Source organism: Neolamprologus brichardi, chromosome 11, assembly GCF_056152115.1.
Source record: "Neolamprologus brichardi isolate AB-2024 chromosome 11, ASM5615211v1, whole genome shotgun sequence".
NCBI classification, from domain to species: Eukaryota; Metazoa; Chordata; class Actinopteri; order Cichliformes; family Cichlidae; genus Neolamprologus; species Neolamprologus brichardi.
The window spans coordinates 29,449,655-29,472,209 of record NC_142114.1 but is presented as its reverse complement, the minus strand read 5'-3'; the positions used below and the strand labels follow the sequence as shown (position 1 = coordinate 29,472,209).

The window sequence follows — 22,555 nt, the reverse complement described above, 5'->3', positions numbered from 1 at the left end:
AGGCTGAGACAGACGCTTGTGGAAAGACTTTCCTTTGCACTGCTTGTGTCAGTGATCTTAGTCTTACCACAGCTCGTGGCCATAAATGAGGGTCGGTGGTTTCTGTTCATGTGCTCTGATGTTTCAGCCACTATGTGTTTGAATTTGATACGTTTCTATTACCATGAAGAGCAAATATTCATTATAAGTATACAAATTGGCTCACTGAGAACATTCTTCACTTGCTTTGCAGCAAAGTATGGCTTCTTGTGACAAACTGTCAGGTTTGCGCTCGCTCAGACTTGGTTTTGGAAAGATTCTGTTTTGCTAAAGAAAAAGTCAAAATCAAACCACAATTTTTCTAAGGATGAGATGTTGTTTTGATAGAATAATATAGCAGCATTTGAAGTGGAAATCCACTCATGAGGATGAGACTCAGCATGAAAACAGTAGTGAAAGTTGCCTTTTGTGAAGACAGCAGTAAGAGATGAGAGCGAGAGGGTCTATTTCCATTTCTGTTTTTGGTTTCATGTTCCATGGGACATCCCCAACCAACCAGTCTGTGTTCTCCTGGATTATTTAAATGTCACAAACTTTCTCCAACCTTATTTCAATTGAGAGCAAACACACACATACAGACACACCTACACACACAACATGAAAAAGAAAAGGTAGGATGTGGGCTACTGGGTGCTGTCCCCACTCAAAACAAGAAAACATTTTCACCATTGCTTCCTATACACCTAGCCTGTAATAGTAAAATGGTAAAACTAACAGGTATGAGTCCTTCTTTCAAAAATACCTCCACAATATTTCCCACCAATAGGTCAGTTGTTATGTTCCAACACTACACCACAAAAAAACAAACTCCTTCATTTAGGACAGTGGTTAACCTGTCAAAATTCAACCCTGGCATTTATGACATTTCACTCAGTTTAGTTACTGTTTAGACTTCACACTTCTGTTTTTGCGGTCCCATAAACCGCAATGCTACACACTGAGGAACATTAATAAAAAAGAACTCTCAAGTACTTCTTCATGCATAACATGCCGTATATCAATTCAATTTAATTCAATTCGTTTCAATTTTATTTATATAGCGCCAAATCACAACAAAAGTCGCCTCAAGGCGCTTCATAGATACAGAGAAAAACCCAACAATCATATGACCCCCTATGACCAAGCACTTTGGCGACAGTGGGAAGGAAAAACTCCATTTTAACAGGAAGAAACCTCCGGCAGAACCAGGCTCAGGGAGGGGCGGGGCCATCTGCTGTGATTGGTTGGGATGAGAGAAGGAAGACAGGATAAAGACATGCTGTGGAAGAGAGACAGAGGTTAATAACAGATATGATTCAATGCAGAGAGGTCTGTTAACACATAGTGAGTGAGAAAGGTGACTGGAAAGGAAAAACTCAATGCATCATGGGAATCCCCGGCAGCCTACGTCTATTGCAGCATAACTAAGGGAGGATTCAGGGTCACCTGGTCCAGCCCTAACTATATGCTTTAGCAAAAAGGAAAGTTTGAAGCCTAATCTTAAAAGTAGAGATAGTGTCTGTCTCCTGAATCCAAACTGGAAGCTGGTTCCACAGAAGAGGGGCCTGAAAACTGAAGGCTCTGCCTCCCATTCTACTTTTAAATACTCTAGGAACAACAAGTAGGCCTGCAGAGCGAGAGCGAAGTGCTCTAATAGGGTGATATGGTACTACAAGGTCATTAAGATAAGATGGGGCCTGATTATTTAAGACCTTGTATGTGAGGAGCAGGATTTTGTAGTGTTTCTGATCACAGGAACACTCTCTGTGAAGGTCTGTTTGATGTTGGTAAATTTCCTCCCCTTTGTATGGCTTCACTGTGTTATCTAGGGTGTGGGGGAGACTACCCTCTTTATGACCAAGGATGTTCCTGTGCTTTTATGTTATATGACCCTTTGATCAGCAGCATGCCACACACACACACACACACACACACACACATTCTCACATAACACACACACACACACAGTGCCTTGTCTTTTGTAACCAAGGGGGGTTACGGGGGGAAGTTACGTGTTGTAAACTATTGTTTATTGTGTGAACGTTGTCAATAAAAGGGAGCGAGAGGGGTCAGTCGGAGAGGTCATTTTGTGATGAGCTGACATACCGACAAGGCCTCCCTTGCAAGTAAAAAGATCGATCGCTGTTGCCTTGTTTTTCTTTCATGGGAATAAGTTCTGGGATCAGCGGGGTCTGACTTTAGACCCAACAATTTTACCTTTCCAAGGGTACTAGGCGGGCCCAGGTACGTACGTTTTTTTAGAGCAGAGCTACAGATTAAAAATGCCCAAGGTGAAGCGGTCTGGCTGTACTTCACAGCAAAAGATGCAAACTCAGCAGCCTGCAACAAGTGCTTTAAGGTGATACTGTGATACTGTCAAAGGAGGTAACACCTCAAATCCGATGAAACACCTGGCGACGCATAGCGTTTTTTTTAAAAGCCGAGAAATGCGCCGTATTTGATAGCTTGCTGCGAGACCTCACACCGAGCACATCTACTGCGGGTGGGGTGCCTGTTATCGGACCCGGAGTTAGCAACATCCCCCAAAAACCCAAAGAGGAGAGTCCTGGCCCCTAGCCCTGCCAGTGTAGCAGAAATGATGAGGATGATGATGGTAAATGGCCTGTATTTGTATAGCGCTTTACTACTCCCTAAGGACCCCAAAGCGCTTTACACATCCAGTCATCCACCCATTCACGCACACATTCACACATGGCAGCAGCAGCCGTTCTTCTCTGCATGAGTAGCTTAATGTTGTTCGTGTGTGATTTACGTTGAGTAGGCTAACCACGTTATTACATTAATGCACGTAAGGCGAACTACCAAACACCATCGTATTGTCTTCTTGTTTGATGGCAGATACTCCCTTCATGTTGTATCAACAGAAAAGGCTAACTTGGTTATCATTTTGCAGAAAAAAAAGAGACTGCTAAAAATAAGAGGCTTTTGGAAAAAGTTTGTGTTCTCCATTCTGTAAGCACCGGCACCATTTCAAAAGTACCGGTTTGGCACCGGTATCAGATAAAACCTAAATGATACCCGTCCCTACCAAGAAGGATTATTCACAAGAAGAAAACCTTCAGTGCAGGTGCCATGATTGTTTTCTGTGAATTATCCTCCTGGGAGGGCACATTCCAGTAGATTCACCCTAAGGTCAGACAATGCAATGCTCAGTGAAATGGCAAAAATATGCAAGAGCCACATCTTAGACTCTATAGGCCTGACTTAGTACCGTAATTGTCGGGCTATAAGCCGCTACTTTTTGCACAAGCTTTGAACCCTGCGGCTTTTAGTCAGGTGCGCCTTTTCTAAGGATTGTCCATGATTTTTGTGATATCGTAAGACGATTTGTTTTGTTTGTTCCGCTGTTGTACGGCACTGCGTTGCCTGGCGGAAGGATCGGGGTTCAAGAGTGGTATGTTGGTCACATGTCCATCCACCAGGCAACATAGTGCTGTACGAAGTAGCGCGAAAAACAAACTTCAAAGTAGCGCTACGCGTTCAGCAGGAGGCGTGGATGACGAGCGGCGATAAACTTGCGAAAAGCAAGTTATGCTCAACTCCACCGGTGGATTCTGACAGCGTGGAAAAGTGTGAAAACATCCATGATCACCAACAGATTTCGAAGGGCTGGACTGCTGCATGATGGAGAGGAGGACACCGCCACGGCCCTTCAGAGGGTGTTCGACTCTGACAACGAGGATTTGTTTGGTTTTGAAAGTGACAACAAAGGAGAGAAGCGGAGAGTGGATGACGAAGCCATCCTGAGCCTGTTCGTATCAGACACTGGAGAAGAGGACTTTGGTGGTTTTAGTGCGCAGGAAGAAGAGAAAGATGGTGAATGACTGACTTTTCTTCTTGTTAAAGCCGTGTCACTGCACCTGAGCCTAAAAGGTAGGCCGAATCTATTTTTCTGGTGTGCTGTAGGTTATTGTTATGTACTACATTTGTTACTCATTTATGAAGCACAGTACATGTTTCGTACTTGTAAATATCCCCTTAAAAGTTATGCAAATATGAACCCGTAACTTGTTTTTCAAAATATTAATAAAAGGGGTGTGTCTCCAAACAGCCATCTCTTTCCTGACAATTCCCTTTGTGCATATTCTCTTACATATGATAAGTCAACATTGAAACACCTGCAGCTTTTAGTCAGGTGCGGCTAATGTATCTACAAAACAGGATTTTCCCCTGATTTTAGCTTGTGCGGCTAATATTCAGGTGCGTTTTGTAGTCGGGAAAATACGGTATGTTAGATGGTCAAGTTCATGATATTATCTTTAGTAAAGTTGGCTTGATTGCCCTGAGGAAGCTTCTTCTGACTAAAAAGAACATAGCGGTATATTTTAAGTTTGTAAAATTGCATCTGAACAAACCACAAGATTTCTAGAACAATGTCATTTGGACTGAAACGTCAAACATCCCCAAAAAGAAAATGTTTGCTCATAAATCATTGCTCCACATGTGGAGAAAACCAAACACAGGATCTCAGTAAACACTTCATACCAAATGTTTAGTACTATGATGAATGGGTGATGATTTGGCCCAATGGATGGAGTCAGTTTACAGTCAAGCATGGACCTTAGTGTAAGACCATCTGTCTGACAAACAAAGCTTGGCTGAAACTTTGTTGATCCCAAAAAAATCCGGAAATCTAAAACTAAAAGATCCAAAATAAAGGTCCAGACCTCAACCTGACTCAAATGCTGTGTATAAGAGAATGCCCACAAAGCTCAATGAGCTGAAGGAATGTAAAGAAGAGTGGGTTAAAATTTCTCCACAACAATGTGGACACCGGTGAGCCTGGTTCTGCCGGAGGTTTCTTCCTGTTGAAAGGGAGTTTAGTCTTTCCTTCCCACTGTGATCAAAGCGCTTGCTCATAGTGGGTCAAATGATTGTTGGGTTTTCCTCAGCAAGTATTTTTGTAGGATTTATCTAACAATACAAAGCACCCTGAGGCAACTTTTGTTGTGGTTTTGAGCTGTATAAATAAAATTGAATTGAGCAATGTGAGAGACTTATTATACTCTACTACATCTCATATACTGACGAGGTGTGCTCAGTTACTCACTCAATTCTAGAACCAACCTTTGGTGCCCCCCCCCCCAAAAAAAACCTACAATACAAAAAAACATTCACTTTGTTCATCAGCACTGTCTACTGTGTGTCACTACCTATGATGGATTCCCCAAGGCATTTGCAGCTGCCTGAATTACTTCAATAACAAGTTACTAAGTGACTGGGTTTTTTACAAACACTCATTTCACAATCACACTCCCCTTTGTTTTCCTGAGGAAAGATCAAATACAATGATGGTAGAATTTTGATGACGGCACAATTACTGTGTGGTATTAAGCAAACTTACTATTCCTTTAATGACTGTGGATGTAATACACAATAATAAAGTGGACACAATAATCCTACTGTCACTGTATTTGTGTTTCAGATTCTGATTTAATCTCCCTTGATTCTTGTTATTCCTGGTTTTGGTTCCCTTTATTTCTTGTGTTCTTAGTGATTGTAGTCCTTCCTCCTTAGTATTTATGTTTAGTCTCTGTTCCCACGTCTACTCGGTGCTTTTCCCATGTCCCACGTTTCATGCCCAGTCACCCTTGTCCCTATGTTCCCTGTGTCTCCCCATTCACTGTGTTAAGCTTCCTTGTCCTGTGTTCAGTGTATTCAATTTTGCTTCCTCCCCGTCTTGTTATCATCATCATCATCATTTATTTATTTATATAGCACTTTAAAAACACATCTGGTAGACCAAAGTGCTGTACAATACTAATATGCACATAGTAATAAAACAAGATATAGCAATAAAATTTAAAAAAATAATAATAAATATCAGTTAAAAGCCAGAGAATAAAAATAGGTTTTGTTATGTCAGATTAATCCCAGCTGTGCTTCCTTTCTCTTGTTTCTCCCCTGTGGATTTTAGCCCTGTGTTTTCCTCTGCCTGTTGTCATGTCGTACCCTCTCTGTGCTGTTTCCTGTTGCTCCTGTGTTTGTTTTCTCATCAGCTCTTAGTTTTCTAGTTCCTTTGATTTCTAGTTTCTGGTCTCCCACTGAGCTCCTGGTTATCATTTTTTCTTTCTTGTATCTTGTTTTGTTTCTACATCCTGCCTGCCACAGCACAACCTTGACACCTACTTTACAACTTTTGTGAACATCTCGTTCTGCTCAAAAGCATCGTGGAAATCACCCAGTTTTTTTCTGCAGAGACGTACTGTAAGGCAGGCCCCGTCCTGTGTAGATCTTTGATAGATGTTGTTTCATAACAATAAAGATCACTGTGTTTTTTGTGATGTTTTCTGACGCACCATAACTTGATATACTTATAAATTTAAAAATGGAAAAGCAAATTACATGAGGGAGACAGGACTTGGGTGTTTTGGTTTTAATTGGTTAACAATTACTCAAGAAAAAAAAGAAATATTCTTGTTATTGAAGATGCCAGTGGATCCAACAGTAACCTGTAAAAACCAAGAACATTTTAACAGTCATACATACATAGACACATACATATGAAAGATTTATATGCTGCATGTGCTCACCGTAATCTTGATAACTACGTGCAAAACTCTGTAAATACAGATATAACTTTAGAGGTCGACAAATACGATTGCATTCGAGCACAAACAAATTTATTTGAGTGATTAGAGATAATATCTAAACCGCTCACCTTTCTCTTGACGTGGCGTGACGCTCGCCTGCATGTTATGACAGGCTGCATTTTTCAGAAATGTTGCCACCATGTCAGAGCTATTACTGCTGCGAGCTTGAAAGAAAAGCAGTTACCGAAAAGTAAGTTAGTCGAGATAGTTTAGTGTGTGCATTCAGCAGAAAGCTGGACTTGTGTCGAACATTTAAAATAACCACAGGTTTAAATTTTTATTGTAATTTTTGTCATCTTTAAGATTGGTTCTCTAGTGCAGCGGTTAACACACTTACAGTAATCACATGGCTGACTTAATAACCAGTAATATTTCTGACATTTTGTTTAATCATTTATTTGCATTTAACTTCAAATTCTTTAAAATAGCTTACAATACAGCATGTGTCTATGCAGGGAGTCTTCCGTTCCTTTCTCCTTATCTAGTGGAGGCTCTATTTCCTGGAAAATGATGCATTCGGAGCATTCGGCCCACTTGCCACTCCATAGTAGGTTCTTGCGCTGTGGCCTTCCTGTAGTAAAATCACAGAAAAGAGCAAAGCAGATAATGACTGTGATATCAATCTTCTCTTCTAATGAAACTTTTAATCAAACTTTAGCTTTAAATAGGGTCTCCGTGTAAAAATCTAAATTTAAGAAGCAGAATTCTTTGTTTTGAGCTAAAGTGCTGCAGAAAATGCTACTTCAATGGGTCAAATAAACAGAATTCTACAGTGGAAATTGGGCCCTGGGTACATGAAAGCATAGAAAAACAGGGTGGTCAGTTAGAAAAGCTAAATCTGAATTTAGTTATCTTGTCAACTCGAATAAGAAATTATTGATTTGTCATTAAAGAAATTGTCAAAAATCCTAAATCACAAGAACATGGCTGTGACCGAAGGTGGAATAAAATAGTGCATTCAGTAGAGTCCCATTGTGGTTTCCCATTTAATGTGTTATTATAAAAATAGTCCATAACAGGTGGCAGAAATTTTCACTTGTCCCTATAATGTGGCCGGGTTGATTTTTAAACTTTACAGTCATTTCAGGTGCTGAATGTGGGACTTTCTGTCTTTATGCTGTTGCTAGCCACGTTTTTGTGATGTAGACTCAATTCACCATCAAATAAAAGGACCAGCACATTTTTAAAGTCATTTCTGGAGCGCTGTAGTTATTTGCAGTGTTTATGTTCACTGTCAATTTATTTGTATAGCATGACTTGTTACGGCAAAGGGGATTCACAGTGACGAGAACATAAAGAGTGCCAGTCATGTAAAAATCTCTTTTGGGCTGATAAATACAATACTTTGAAAAGATATTCATCCCATTCCTGATGTCTTTTCTTTTTGCTTTTTTTGCACATATTTGTCAAATGCAGTTTTATTTAGAGTATTAATTTTATGGGCATAGACAGCACGAGTTAAACACCGAGAAGAAGCTGTTTATTTTTGCTGTTTTAAAACTAAAAGAAAATGATGACTGACTTTCACACTTTTTGACCAGCTTCGTGTGGATGGGTCAAGGCTTTGTTTTTTGTAATTTATGTCTTACAATAAAAACTGTCAATTATATGTGTTTGAAGTGATTACAAGTAATTTATAGAAATCCTTGGTTTCTTTTGCATTACTATCAGACTCGAAGGGCCTATAAATCAAATTCTGAACAATTCATTCCTATCTGAGGTCTTCTTGTCTGAAATGTTGCCCTAAAATTGAACCCTGAGGAATGTAAGGCTATTGAGGTGAGACAAACGAGTCCTTCCCTTACTGAAACAAGCAAAAAAGACGAAACAACAAAACCACCGATTGCAAATACATGCTGCAAATCCCTGTGACATCAGATATGCAAACCCACAGTCTGTTGAACAGGATACTGTTGGTGAAATGGTCACAAATATTTTCCCCTAAATACATCATAGAAGCCAGGGGGTTTGTGCTGATGTTAATCAATTTGCTCCTAAAACATGAAACAATCTTTCACAGAAGTGACTTTCACCTTACAGCTTAGTGAACTTTACACTTGTCCTACATGGTTAGGTTCTTTAAAAAAAAGGTTATGGTTTGGGTTAAAATTCAGCAGAATACAAGTGGTAGACATGAGCTTCTTCCATGTCTTGGGCTCACTCTTTGAGACGGGTCGTTTGTGGGAGTCTGGTTAGAGCTGCTGCTCTACCACATCCAAAGGAGTCAGCTGAGGTGGTTCTGGCCTACTGATCACCACTTAGGTGTTGTGTTTCAATGTCTCAGTCACAGTCAGAGAGACTTTATTTATCCCCAGGGGGCAATTAAGATAGATACTTTGCCAACCGCACATACAACACACAAACATCATATTGGGGAGACAGGTCAGGCTAGCAATGGACGGCCGACCGCACGAGCAGCAACCCGATCCGAAACAATGGAAACAACACGATGAAAGACGAGGAGATAAACGAACTCCCCCCAGACTGAGCTCCAACGGGGAGATCAGTTTGAGAAAAAAACACCTCAGCACATGACACGTGAATCATCACATCTCACAACATAGAAGCGTGTGTCCCGTGTTCAGCTGAGAGAAAGTGTCCCTTCACTCGGTTAGGCAAAAGTCAACAATCTTCGGTCGACGCGGGTGGCCTTGACTGAGGGAGAGGGAGAAAGTGTGACCACCTCCATCAAGAGCCAGGAAATAAAAAAAAATAAAAAAAGAAATGTCTGACCAGGAGGAGATCCCCTGTGGGTGTATGAAATGATCATTTGAGGGTGATGTTACGGCGCCTGGCCTTGGAGGAAGTGGGCCGGCCTCCCTGTAGGGAAACCCAAGTGTGCCAGGACCTACAGACGATTGGCTGGCTGTTGACCTGTGGTGCTCCAGGGACCAATGAATGACTGATTGTACCCGCCTGTGACTACAAAAGGCTGAAGAACTTTCAATGGCTGTATCCCAATTCAGGGTCTGCAGCCTTAAAGGCCGCATTTTAAGGCCGATTACGTCACTGCGACGCGACGAAGGCTGTCCCAATTCGAAGGCTGCTCGAAATGCGGCCCTCAAATGCGTCCTTCATTTCCCTGAATTTTAAGGACGTGGCGGTGTAGACTTCGTGGCCCAACATATCCCAGAATGCATAGCGCGGCGGTGGGTGTGGATAATTTTGCCAAAAAAAAAACGGCGGATGAAGGGCGCCCGAAGAGTAAACTTTTAAAAGTAAGTACTGAATATTATGTCACTTATTTATGTGCAAATGTTTAATAACGAAGAACATTAAAACATTACTGTTGGCCACATGTCGGCAAAGTTATGTGACATTAGTGACGTTTGTACTAACTTGGTTTTACAGCCTTTACTTTAAAATATACGCCGTTCAATAGCTGAGCTTAATCTTACAGAGAATGATCAAAGCTCATGTAGAAACAAACAAACAAATGAACAAAAGATTTTCTCCTTCATTTCTGTCAAACAAAGCTGTATGAAACGTTTCTAGCTGTTAGTATCATGGTTGCTAGGCAACCTGGGCAGCGCATGTGTTGGCCAATTGCTTAGTGGTTTGCTTTAAGCGACGCTATCGGTTTTCAGTTCTGAGTTTTTTTTGTAATAAACCTTTTTCTTAAACTGATTCCCTCCGTGGTGGCCTCATTTATGTTACCTTCCCTGTTGCCTAGCAGAGCCGGGACATAACGGGATAATTAAAGAAAATCTTGGTGTACCAGGATAATGAACAGACATTAAAGTCCACTTTACAACAAGTGTTATTACCCAGATCTACCAATGTCCACAGCTGCTTTGGGGAAATACAGGGTTTAGTGGTATGCCCAAGGAGAGTTCAACAATTGAAGGAGCCTAAACATCTGACCTACTGCTGCTTCAACAACTGTGTCACCAAATGATGTGACACATAATGAAAAACAACTTGTCAAGAAATGAAAACTAGGTCAGTGCAGCTGTTAAAAGTTATTTAACGTGATGTGCCACAGTGCCACAGCAGGTGGTTAGATAGGCACACATTTTGCCACTTTTAAAGGGCAAAAAAGTCCAGCTGTAAAGGCAGGAAGTTGTTGATGATGATGGTAATCATTTTGGTACCATAGTCGCAGATTACCACCCACATGTTGTCATGGTCATGGTCACTCTGACCCAGTATTCTTTGTTTCCTTGTGTTTCTGTAGACTGTGAAGTTCATTTGTTGTTATTGGAGTTATACTTTTGGTCCTAAGTTGTTTTGTTTAGTTTATCATCATGTCTGTGCTCTCCCTCATGCTCCTCAGTGTTTTTCTCTTCCCCTCTGGTCTGCGTCTTTGTGTATTTCCTGTGTTATTGTGAAGGTCTGGTCTCGTCATGTCTGATTACTCCCAGCTGTGCTCTCCTTCTGTGTCTCATTCCCTCGTTATCACCTATGTGTATTTAAGCCTCTGTTAGTTGCTGGTTCTTCTGTGATGTCTCCCCGGGTCTCCCTGTGTTCTGCTGCATGTTATCTTGTGAGTTTTGGCTTCAGTTTCATGTGTTTAGGTTTTCCCAGTTTAGTTATTTCTTAGTTCCTGTCCTCCCCATCTCCACTTAAATAAACTCACTCCTCATCCCAACCTCTGCCTGAACTTGGGTCCTCACTTCACCTTCACACGTCTGCCGACACAGCAGTGACACTTTTTTAGGTTTGGTTTTTCGAGTTGGCCACTGCATGACAGCAAACTCCACACTTTCCAAACAGTTAGCGCACACAGGCCTAAACAGAGGCACTCATGGTCAAAGTGCAAACTGACTCCAACCGTAGCAAAACATTTAAAATATGAAACAAAAGCAGATTTTAACTTCAAACACTACAATCTGCGAACACGTGTATGAGCTCTTCCAATCAATCGTTACACAATGGACAACAAAATACAGTCCTCAGTGCAAATCAGTGCACCATTGCTCGTCATTGTAGCCAGTTGTCAACTTTCTACATAGCCTGGACCAAATCTGTCTTCTGGCAATGAACTGGATGCAGAATCAGAAATGCTTTGATTCAAAAATGGGCAATATGAGAGTGGTGCAACACCACATTCTCCAAAATAATTACAAGATTGGCATGACAGGCCTCAACAGCCGTCTCTCCTCAGGTGGGATCAGCTTCTCACAAAGTGCATTCAGGAATGTTATGAGGCGCTCGGTGTTGTACGGGCCAATAGTGGGGATATGGCATAGGACACCATCACTGGGGATGGCAGCACGCACAGTTATGTTGGCGCCCCTCTGTCCTGAAACGGTGAAAGTGGGCCTGTACCCAGTGGGGTTCTTTCCACATCTCCTCTTTTACAACATAAATGGAGACATGATGTGCCCCCAACTTCAAGCCCCATTATTCTCTCAGTAAAAAAGGGCAAAATTACAATGAAAGGTGTCTCCAGTTGACTCTAACTGTATGATATGACAAGGCATTACAGTATAGTAATATTTCCACATATTTGCATCGGGCCTCCTTCACACCATCAGAGTTCCTTTGAAATGGAACTGCTGCTTCATTTCCACATGGTTACTTCTTCGGACGCGGTCAGTGGTGGTCAGGCTTATGGCATTGTTTGTAACGACCATGTTCACAACAGCTGCAGAGGATGGCAGCCTTTGGATTCTATAAAGATGTATAGTAACTTGTAATGGGAATGAGGAAACAATTACATAAAGTATATCACTGAAGATATCTCTGCAGCAATCTGTTCTCCCGTCAAAAAATTCGGACAATGAATGCAGCCGTGTTTCTGTCTAGAACAAGCTGTACTCTTTGTCCAGCCTCTAAGTAAAAGGCCATGATTGATAACATGATCAACAACAGCTGCCCAAATTTCTTCTGAAACTTGGGCCTTTCCAACTACACCTGCACCCCTCTACCTCTTACTCTCACTTTCATCTGCCTCAGACCGCCTCCATCCGTGCTGGTAAAGAACAACACAGACTTGGCACCTTTTAAGTCCTGCAGACTGAAGATTATTGTGAAGGCTCTTGGCGAAGGCGGTCGCACTTTTCTCCTCTCCTCCTCTCCCTAATCTTCCCTGCTTAGCTTCTTATGTCCTTGTCTTGTCTTGTGTTTTTACTTTTCCCTGGAACACTCTCTCACAGTCTGTTTGGGAACCATGGAACCATGATAACAGGGTTCTTGCTGATTGGAGCTGGCTTGGCCCTGGCTTATCGAAGAATAAAGAAAGCAGAACCGGCTGTTCAAACCCCCCCAAGGCTGCCTGCTGGGATTGAAATGATGGGACGAGGCGCGACTTCTCAGAATGGGCTCACTGAGCATGGATAAGACCTTGGAGAAGCTTACGGCTGCTGTGAATACTCAGAATAAATTGGATCACATCATGGAGCAGCTGACTGCGGTCGTGAGTTCTCAGAATCGGCTCTTTGAGCACAAGAATGACAAGACCACGGAGCGCAAGTTTGATAACTTCATGGAGAAGCTCGCGGAGATTGAGAGACCAGTGTCAGACTGTTAAGAACAGCTTGAAATTCTCATGAGTTGTTTGCACAAAAGAAAAATCACCATCATAATGCGGCTACCCCTTCGGCGCCAGCTGTGGGCTCAAGGCTGGAGCCGAACAAAAACTTCCTGATAACGACTGTGTTTAGACTGTTCCCCCCATTCCATGCAAGGCCACCTGGGTTGGCTGGCAGTCTGTTTACTTAGCCTGGCAGGGCGAGGGACACTGTCTCAGCTGAACTATGGACACGCACACACATACACTTACACTGATAAGCACTCACACATCCCCCCTCCCCTTCCAAACGCCTTCGACACTTGTTCCCTCCTGGAGAACCCGGCAGGTCTGGGCCCGCGCTCGAGAGACGGCGCAGTGGCAGGATGGCTGCTGTGTTGCCTAGGATTACTCCTCACCCCCTACCCAACCCTGTTGCTGGTCACGTGCTCTATAATGTTGTACTGTGGACATTTATGTGCTTTCTGTGAGAAGGAGTTTTTTTGTTTCCTGTTCTCATGCTGTCCTCCCAGGAGCCCAGCATGAGCAGAGGTCTCTTTTTTCCTCTTGTACTTTCCCATTGTAGTGTATATTTCAGTGTTTTTCTGTAATGCAACCGTTCTCTGACTTGTATCCCCATGTGATGTCTGTGTTGTGTGTGTAAGGTTGGGGGGTGGGTTCATCCCACTGCAGGGCAACCTGCCACTGCATGTGGCAAATAAAATTTGAACTTGAACTTGAACTTGGAGTGTCAAATGGGTGTTTTAGGGGTTTCATACATATTTCTGTTTGGTTACTGCAGCTAAAACAGCGGGGTTTGGACTACTTGAATCACATCTGTAATAACTGTTTTGCAGTCGGGTGGGGAAAATCTGTCAATTCAGTGAGAAATTGTTAACATATTTGCTCTGCTGAGTGATGTTAAAAACTGAGTGGATCCCAGTTTTTTTAGGCAGGTCAATGCAATTAAGAAAAACTGTAATATTTTAGAATGAGATCGAGTTGTTTGATACTTTAATCCACTTAACCCAGTATTCTCAAGCATCTGCATTTAGTAACAGAGTTAAGACGGACTTTTGCAAGATCTCGCAAAAGTCCGTCTTAATTTTTTTTTTCTCCCATGTCCCCTGCGGGGCTCCATACAAACGTAAGGAGTGTAAAACTGTGTGTCAAATTTTAGTGGGACTGTAAGAAGTTCTGCATTTGCAGGAGCAAAATTTGACAGTTGGCTGGTATGATACGCATTCTGTGTACTGAATTGTTCTTTGCATGTATGTGAGTGTGTGTGTGTGTGTGTGTGTGTGTGTGTGTGTGTGTTCATGTTAGATAAGCAAAGCTGTGACACAGTGACTGAACTGTGTAGCTGGGTCATTGATCGTTATGGTGATAGCACAGACAGGAGTGTGCAGAGCATTACTGCACGCTGCTATCTGTTTTGATCTAACTTTTGAATTTTCAAGTTGACTTGACGTCTGTGTTATCTTTTACTATAAACTTTCTACAAACCAAGAGTAATGATCGACGGCTAAATTTGAATATCAGTAATTTAATTTACAAAACGCAATAAATGTACTTTTGTCTGTCTAAAGTAAAGCAATTATATCAACACAGATTTAATTTAGAATTTCAAATAATGAAAATGTGTTTGCGTATTCATCAAAAACATTTATCTATCCATCTTCTCCCATTTATCTGGGGCCAGGCTGCAGGGGCAGCAGCCTAAGCAGAGAAGCCCAGACGTCTCTCTCCCCAGCCACTTCTTCCAGCTTGTCCAGTGGAACACCGAGGCGTTCCCAGGCGTCTGCCCCGGGGCCTCCTCCTGGTGGGACATGCCCTGGAGACCTCACTCAGGAGGTGCTTAGAGGCATCCTTGTCAGATGCCCGAACCACCTCAAGTGGCTCCTTTCGAAATGAAGGAGCAGCGGCTCTGCTCACCCTATCTCAGTCACCCTTCCAAGGAAGCCCATTTCCGCCGCTTGTATCCGTGATCTCGTTCTTTAGGTTACTACCCACAGCTCGTGACCACAGGTGAGGGTAGGAACCTAGATTGGCCAGTAAATTGAGAGCTTTGCTTTTACACTCAGCTCTCTCTTCATCACAACAGACCAATATAGCGTCCAGATCACTGCAGCTGCAGCACCGATCCGTCTGTCAATCTCCCGCTCCCTTCTCCCGTCACTCCTGAACAAGACCATGAGACACTTAAACTTCTCCACTTGGGGCAAGAACTTGTCCCTGACCCAAGTGGGCACTCCATCCTTTTCCGGCTGAGGACCATGGCCTCAGATTTGGAGGTGCTGATTCTCATTCCCACTGCTTTACACTCGGCTGCGAACCGTTCCAAAGCGAGCTGGAGGCCATTACCGGATGAAGCCAACAGAACCACATCATTCACAAAAAGCAGAGATGAGATCCTGAGACCACCGAAGTGAAAGCCTTCTGCCACTTGGCTACGCCTAGAAATTCTGTCCATAAAAGTTACGAACAGAATTTGTGACAAAGGGCAGCCCTGGCAGCACCCATCACCCACCGGGAACGAGTCCGACTTATCGCTGGCTATGCAGACCAAGCTCTTGCAACAGTTGTATAAGGATCGAATGACCCGTAGCAATGAGCCAAACACCATTAAAATTAGAAAAGTTAGAAAAAAATTGTTTTCTTTAACTTCATCAACAGTTCTGCCGGTGTTTTCTTCTTGCCTGCACTGAAATTTAAAAAAATACTTATAAATACTTATATCTGAAATCTCCAGAAGTTATAAAGATCCAGAGAATCCCTGCATGTATAGAACAATGATATCCAAAAATAAGCTCACTGGTGCGCTTTAGTGCCATGATGGTCAAACAGATAACAGCAGGACTCTGGGAAGCTGCTGCATAGTTTGTTGCTGTATTTGTTGTCAGTTTGTTTATTCTTTTTTATTTATGAGCACAAAGTTACCATCTTAAAAATCTAACTTACTTTGACCTGTGGAAAGACCATATTTACTGTGTGTATGTGTGTATTATAAGCGTCTGTGTAAGTAGATGGTGCTGCAGATACCTTCCAGTTCCAAATCATTGCTCTCAAGATTTATATGATAGGTCCAGGTCTGCTTTATGCAGTTATCCCCCCTGAAAAACAGTGAACATAGCAATTTTTATAAATGCAAGTGAAACATAGCAGAAAGACTTTCGTTTCATTCTGAAACATGCGCTGACGACTGTTACATTTTCTACACATCACTTCCCTAATTCTAGTATCTATTTGTGCTTGTGGGGTTTCTTGTTTCTGTTAATTTCTCCTGTTCTGACCATTCCATTAAGCAGTTTCACGCACGTGTTTATCCATTTCGTCAAACTCCAAAATCAGGAACACTCCACTGGAACATTTCTATTTTTTAACTAACTTGGAAGTAAGTAAAGTTTATTTCACTGTAATCAGAATCACAAAGCGCTGAACAACAATTACAATGCAATATAAACAAAGAACCATATTAAAAACAGAATTTAAGGTTAAAAAACAGATAACAAAAGAATCTCAGCAGAAGGTTGGATTAGAGAAAGACTCCACAGAGTCAGCTAAACAGAACTACAGTTGTAAACTGTTTCAGAGCCTCGGTGCCACAGACTGAAAAGCTCTGTCTCCCTTAGTCTTTAGCCTTGGATGAGGGACAGCTAATGAAGTTCGAGGTTGTGAGATCAACCAGCAGTGTGTTTGAGAAAAAGTTGAGATAAATAGTCTGGAGTTTGTCTATTTGCTTATCTGTATGTAAGTGTGAGGATTTTAAAACGTCTAAAATCAAGTGGGAGCTGATGTAAAGGAAATAAAACAGGGGTAATGTGAGCTTGCTTCCCAGAATGTGTCAGGAGTCTGGCTGCAGCATTCTGAATCGCAGGTGTGACAGAGGTGATTTGTCTATGCCCGTAAAGAGGGCATTACAATAATTGTAAGTTGCAGTTGTTCCATTTCAGAGGAAGCTATAGCTCACAGCTTAGAAGTGTTCTGTGCTGTTAAGCTGACGTGCTTTTTCGGGATAAGATTTTATTAAATAATTGTGTGCATCACATGTTTCAACTTGCTTTGATGCAAGGCAAGTTGCATCAAAGACACTTTTACTCACAATTACACAGGTGATTTCATTTAGCTTCAAGGTCCAGAGCAGGGGTAGGCAACTCCAGGCCTTGAGTGCCGGTGTCCTGCAGGTTTTAGATCTCACCCTGGGTCAACACACCTGAATCAAATGATTAGTTCATTACCAGGCCTCTGGCTAAATTAGCTCCTCAACAAGACATGTTGAGGAGGTCATTTAGCCATTTACATCAGCTGTGTTGGATCAAGGACGTCTAAAACCTGCAGGACACCGGCACTCGAGGCCTGGAGTTGCCCACCCCTGGTCCAGAGAATATCATTGAAGTGGGTTATTTATGCTTTTCATTATTTGCATTCATATACACTCACGGGCCACTTTATTGAGTATAGCATGATTTTATTGTGCTGGACCCCTTTTTACCTTCAGAGCTGCCTTAATTCTTTGTGGCATAGATTCACAGATAGTGGCATAGATGAGTCCTCGGACACTTTGGTCCATAGTGACACAATAGCATCACAATAGCTGCAGATTTATTTACATCCTAAAGGTGCTGTGTTGGATTGAGATTTGGTAGTTTTGTGAAAGGCCACTAGACTGCAGCGAACTCGTCATCATCATGTTCAATAAACCAGTTTGAGCTGATCTGAGCTCAAACACAGTGTGCTATCCTGAGGCCTTCCCCAAACCACAGCCTCAATTCACCCTCTTCAGCTTTTCTGTCATTATTTACTAGAAACACAGGCTGTATCCCAATTCAGGGTCTGCAGCCTTAAAGGCCGCATTTTAAGGCCGATTACGTCACCGCGACGCGACGAAGGCTGTCCCAATGCGAAGGCTGCTCGAAATGCGGCCCTCAAATGCGTCCTTCATTTCCCTGAATTTTAAGGACGTGGCGGTGTAGACTTCGTGGCCCAACATATCCCAGAATGCATAGCGCGGCGGTGGGTGTGGATAATTTTGCCGAAAAAAAACCGGCGGATGAGGAGTTTACCTGATGAGTAAACTTTAAGTAAGTACTGAATATTATGTCACTTATTTATGTGCAAATGTTTAATAACGAAGAACATTAAAACATTACTGTTGGCCACATGTCGGCAAAGTTATGTGACATTAGTGACGTTTGTACTAACTTGGTTTTAAAGCCTTTACTTTAAAATATACGCCGTTCAATAGCTGAGCTTAATCTTACAGAGAATGATCAAAGCTCATGTAGAAACAAACAAACACGTGAACAAATGATTTTCTCCTTCGTTTCTGTTAAACAAAGCTGTATGAAACGTTTCTAGCTGTTAGTATCATGGTTGCTAGGCAACCTGAGCAGCGCAACGGAGGCTAGACCGTCCCATTTCACAAGCCTCGCACTTCCGGCCTTAGCGGTCTTTGAGTACGCGGCCCTTGAGGATCGTTGAGGCTGCGTACTTTAAGGCTGCAGACCCTGAATTGGGATACAGCCATTGTCAAACCTAAATGTTGTCTGCAGTAACTGAGACTCATCAGACCTCAACATCCTTCCAGTTTTCTATTACCCAGTTTTTGTGAGCTTGAATTTTAAACTTAGTTTCACATTCAGAAATTCTCTTCTGCATATCCTTTGAGTTTTGCAAGAACATTTCATTTTTTCCCTTACATCGAGTTCTTTTATTATTATTATTATTATTATTTGTGAAAAAAGAAAACTGGCATACTGTACTTGCAGGGATCAACAGTCACTTATGGGGACAAAATGCTCGTCCCCATGAAGACATTTTCAGACTCAAAATGTGGTTTTAGGGTCAGGGTTACAATTAGGTTATGGTTAGGTTTAGGATAAGGGATAGGGTTAGGGGTTCATTTGTAATGGTTAGGGTTCGGGTATGCAGCTAGGGAAAGCATTATGTCAATGAGATGTCCCAACAAAGTTATCCAATCCAATTTTATTTATGAAGCACTTTAAAATATCCAGCACAGGACCAAAGTGCTGTGCAGAAAATAAGTTGAAAAAAATAGAATAACAGAAAACAGGAAAAATAAATAAAACACATAATACATAAAAATTAAAACAGCCCTATATTAAAAAAGAAAACAACATAAAACTAAAAACAACTAAAATAAAACGAAAAAATAAAAACCAACGTCTCATGTGGTGTCAAAGGCCAGAAAGAAATGAAAGATATGAAAATGTGTGTGTGTGTGTGTGTGTGTGTGTGTGTGTGTGTGTGTGTGTGTGTGTGTGTGTGCTTGTACTTGCTGCCTCACATGCGCATGTGTCCAGTCAGCAGCAGTGTGTCGTTTGCTCTTTCCTCCATGGTGAACACAATGTTGTCCAGCAATCTGAACTTCTGGATGTGCGCCTCTCTGTGACTGACTGCTGCTTTAAAGTACCACGTCCCCAGATGCTGCAACAGACACACAGAGTGTGACACGACAGTGCGGGGTAGCAGTAAGTGTATGAGAACGAAAGCTATTTAAAATAGCCCACGTCAGAAGACCCCTTATGGAAAGACCAGAGGGAGTAGGAAGTGCATCTTTGTGGTTGTACTTAATATTTATCTCGGTAAATCTCTCTGCAGTTGTAGTAAGTGTGAAATACCAATCCTGTACAGATAAGATGCACTTAACCAGAACGTTACGCAATAAGGTCAACAGTAAATCCCGTCGTGCTGAGGTTATTATAAAAAAAACCCTCAGACCAGTGAGGGAAGTGCCTTTGGTATTTTCATAAATCTAAACCTCTACCTTTCATTTTTACTCTCACCTTCTGCCGGTCGATCGCGCTCACAGACAGCATCTCAGGCTCCAAGCAGGGAACGATGGTCTGATACAGCAAAGTGTACAAAGACAGAAGAAGAGAGAAGACTTCTTTTAACATAGCTGCAGTCTAAGTCAACACTTTGTAGTAATCCTGATCAAAATGCCTGGAAACTCCCAGGATTGTCTCTGAATGTGTGCAATACTCCAACAGACCACTTTATCAGTGTGGGTGGAGGTAAATTATTAATCTGCACAGCAGCATTACCCCTGAACTTTAAAGGTAAATAATAAGTTGGAAATGGGATGTTTGCATCCATGAGCGTAAAACTTCAGCGTCAGGATAGAATACATTTATAGGAAACTGAAACATTTATTCTCACAGGTAGTCTTACTCATCCAACATTTTCTGAAAGGAATAAACTCGCTAAAAACTCACCATCACTGAGTCATCGTCGTATGTGGGAGGTGTTTGTGGCTATTTCTAAACTGGAACCAACCAAATTTTCTCACGAACGTAACAAACAACAACCCCAAGTTTTGACTTTATTTGTTTGTGTTCATCCTGCCCCGCGTCCCACACCTTCTGTCAACACACACACTAGGAATCATTAACTTCCTGTTTCGTCTTCCCATACTAGGTTTGGGAGAACTAAATTACTGGATTATTAAGAATCACACACGGCTCTCTCAATCAGGTTTGCTTCTGATTTAAAAAAAAGAAAGTCAAGAAAACAATTGTAAAAAACAAAGAATATTTAGTTTAAGACTATTAACAAAACAATAATCAATAAGTAACAAAACTAAGCAAACATTCCCTGTAAATGACCAGTTTTAAAGACTATGAATAATTGCCAAAATATTTTGAACAGCTAATTGAATAACTGACCTTTTCATGTCTCGTGTATGAAGAAGTGTTAATTTGAATTCTGCTCAGAGCTGTGTTCCACACCTGCTTCCACACGGTGGAGTTGTTACACCTGAATAACTTTCTCCACATGATTCACACTTCAAAGTAAATAAGGAAAGTTTTTTTCCTACATCCTAAATCACATCACATTTCATTCCAATTTGGGGTTTTTTTTGCATACGGTTACATAATTGTGATCAACTTATGTTATTTCCTACAATAAAATGATGATAAACTATAATGAGTAGAGTATAAAAACAAGTCAGTTAAACTTCTGGTCAGTTTGGGGAATTTTTAATCAGGTTCAGCCGCTTTGGTGTTAATGAAATTAAATGCAGGTGCAGTAGAGGGAAAACAATGAGACAGCCCCAAAACAGGATTGGTGTTAAGGGTGGAGGACATTTCTCCCTCTGCATCTTTTCTGACTGTTTTTACACTAGTTTAGCTTTTGGCTAGGGTCGCTGTCACTACTGGTAGCATGAGGCAATACAAGGATCCTACACAGTTGTAAGTTAATAAGTACACTAATGCAGTGGGCTCTGGGTTCTTCCTGGAGCACAACAATGCCCAACCACTTGTTGCAAGAGTATGTAGGCAGCTCCTGGTGGATGAAAGAACTGATACTGACCTAAGTCAATAGAACACCTCTGGGACATTATCTATCTGACGCTGCCAGGTAAAGCTGATATTATGTGACTTACGATGTAGAAAAACTGATTTTTATTTATTTGTTTTCAAGTGTGAATTATCTGGAGAAAGTTAATTAGGTGTAACAACTCCACCTTGTGGAAGCAGGTGTGTAACACAGCTCTAACTCATTTTCAAAATAACACACATGAACCTCGGTGATAGACTGTCGTTCCTGACAGAGTGCTGTGTAGATAACCAACCTGATTTGTTTTCTAAATTGAGATTTGATGCATTTTCAAAGTTTAATTTTATAACCAGTATATTTAGACATGCTTCAAAAACGTTTTGACATCGAAATAAAAGAATAAAAATGTTGTGCAATGGTGAAAAAAATAAACTGGGGGAAAAAAGGTGATGTTCACTGAAGCTGAGCAGCAAATATAGAGAAGGCTTCTCCACATTGACAATAGGTCAAAGTTCATGTACTTATAAAATACCCCACATACTGAGTCATGTTTTTCTTGGGGATTAAATACATATTTCACTCAATAAACTATTATATAATGTGTTTTTTCTGGACTTTTGATTAATTATTCGGCCTCTTTCCATTAAAATGAAACTCTGAATTTTGGTCTCTAAGCTTGTGGGTCTGAGGCTTATACAAGAAATGTTGCACAGTTAAGCTGTACTAAGACGTGAGAAAATGTCCTTTACCCAAACAAAAAGAAATCCTCCTGAATAAAAAGAAGGTCCATAAGGGATTAGTGTCAGAGGCCAGCTTAAAGCCAGCGTGCATGATGGTGCTGTTTCACATCAATGAAAAACCATGTAGAAACCTATATCCATCCCTGAAACTGTGTTGTAAACAAAGGATTTGTGTAAGTGGTAATTTTCTTCTACCCCTCAGGAGAATCACACATATTTAGCCAGACTTTGTTAGTTCTATTACCTCGCTGTCAAATCTCGCGCTTCAACGTAGCTGCTTCATTGTTACAGGGCGGCTCGTCTCTTATTGTATCGTCTCCTCTACTGAGTAAATAAATAATCTACAACAGTTGTCTCCTCAGTTTCCTAATGCTTACAGGGTGAATAGACTGAATGCTTACAGATTAAACAATAAGAGAAAAAAC

The 22,555-nt window shown here is 41.5% G+C and overlaps 1 protein-coding gene across 2 annotated transcripts; it reads right to left on the bottom strand.

Moving 5' to 3' along the window:
* Positions 1-6,381: 6,381 nt before the first annotated feature.
* LOC148100704 (apolipoprotein M-like) lies at positions 6,382-20,437 on the bottom strand. 2 transcript variants are annotated; one of them, XM_087847853.1, is made up of 8 exons: positions 20,325-20,437; positions 19,893-19,952; positions 19,394-19,533; positions 16,129-16,199; positions 7,066-7,203; positions 6,701-6,796; positions 6,573-6,600; positions 6,382-6,491 (listed from the first exon to the last, which is right to left on the bottom strand). In XM_087847853.1, the coding sequence occupies exons 1-7, from the start codon at positions 20,325-20,327 to the stop codon at positions 6,587-6,589; spliced, it is 522 nt and encodes a 173-aa protein (XP_087703979.1). In that variant the 5' UTR covers positions 20,328-20,437; the 3' UTR covers positions 6,382-6,491; positions 6,573-6,586. The 2 variants fall into 2 exon arrangements, with proteins under 2 accessions (XP_087703979.1, XP_087703978.1); XM_087847852.1 differs by lacking the exon at positions 20,325-20,437 and having other exon boundaries at positions 19,893-20,108.
* Positions 20,438-22,555: the final 2,118 nt, after the last annotated feature.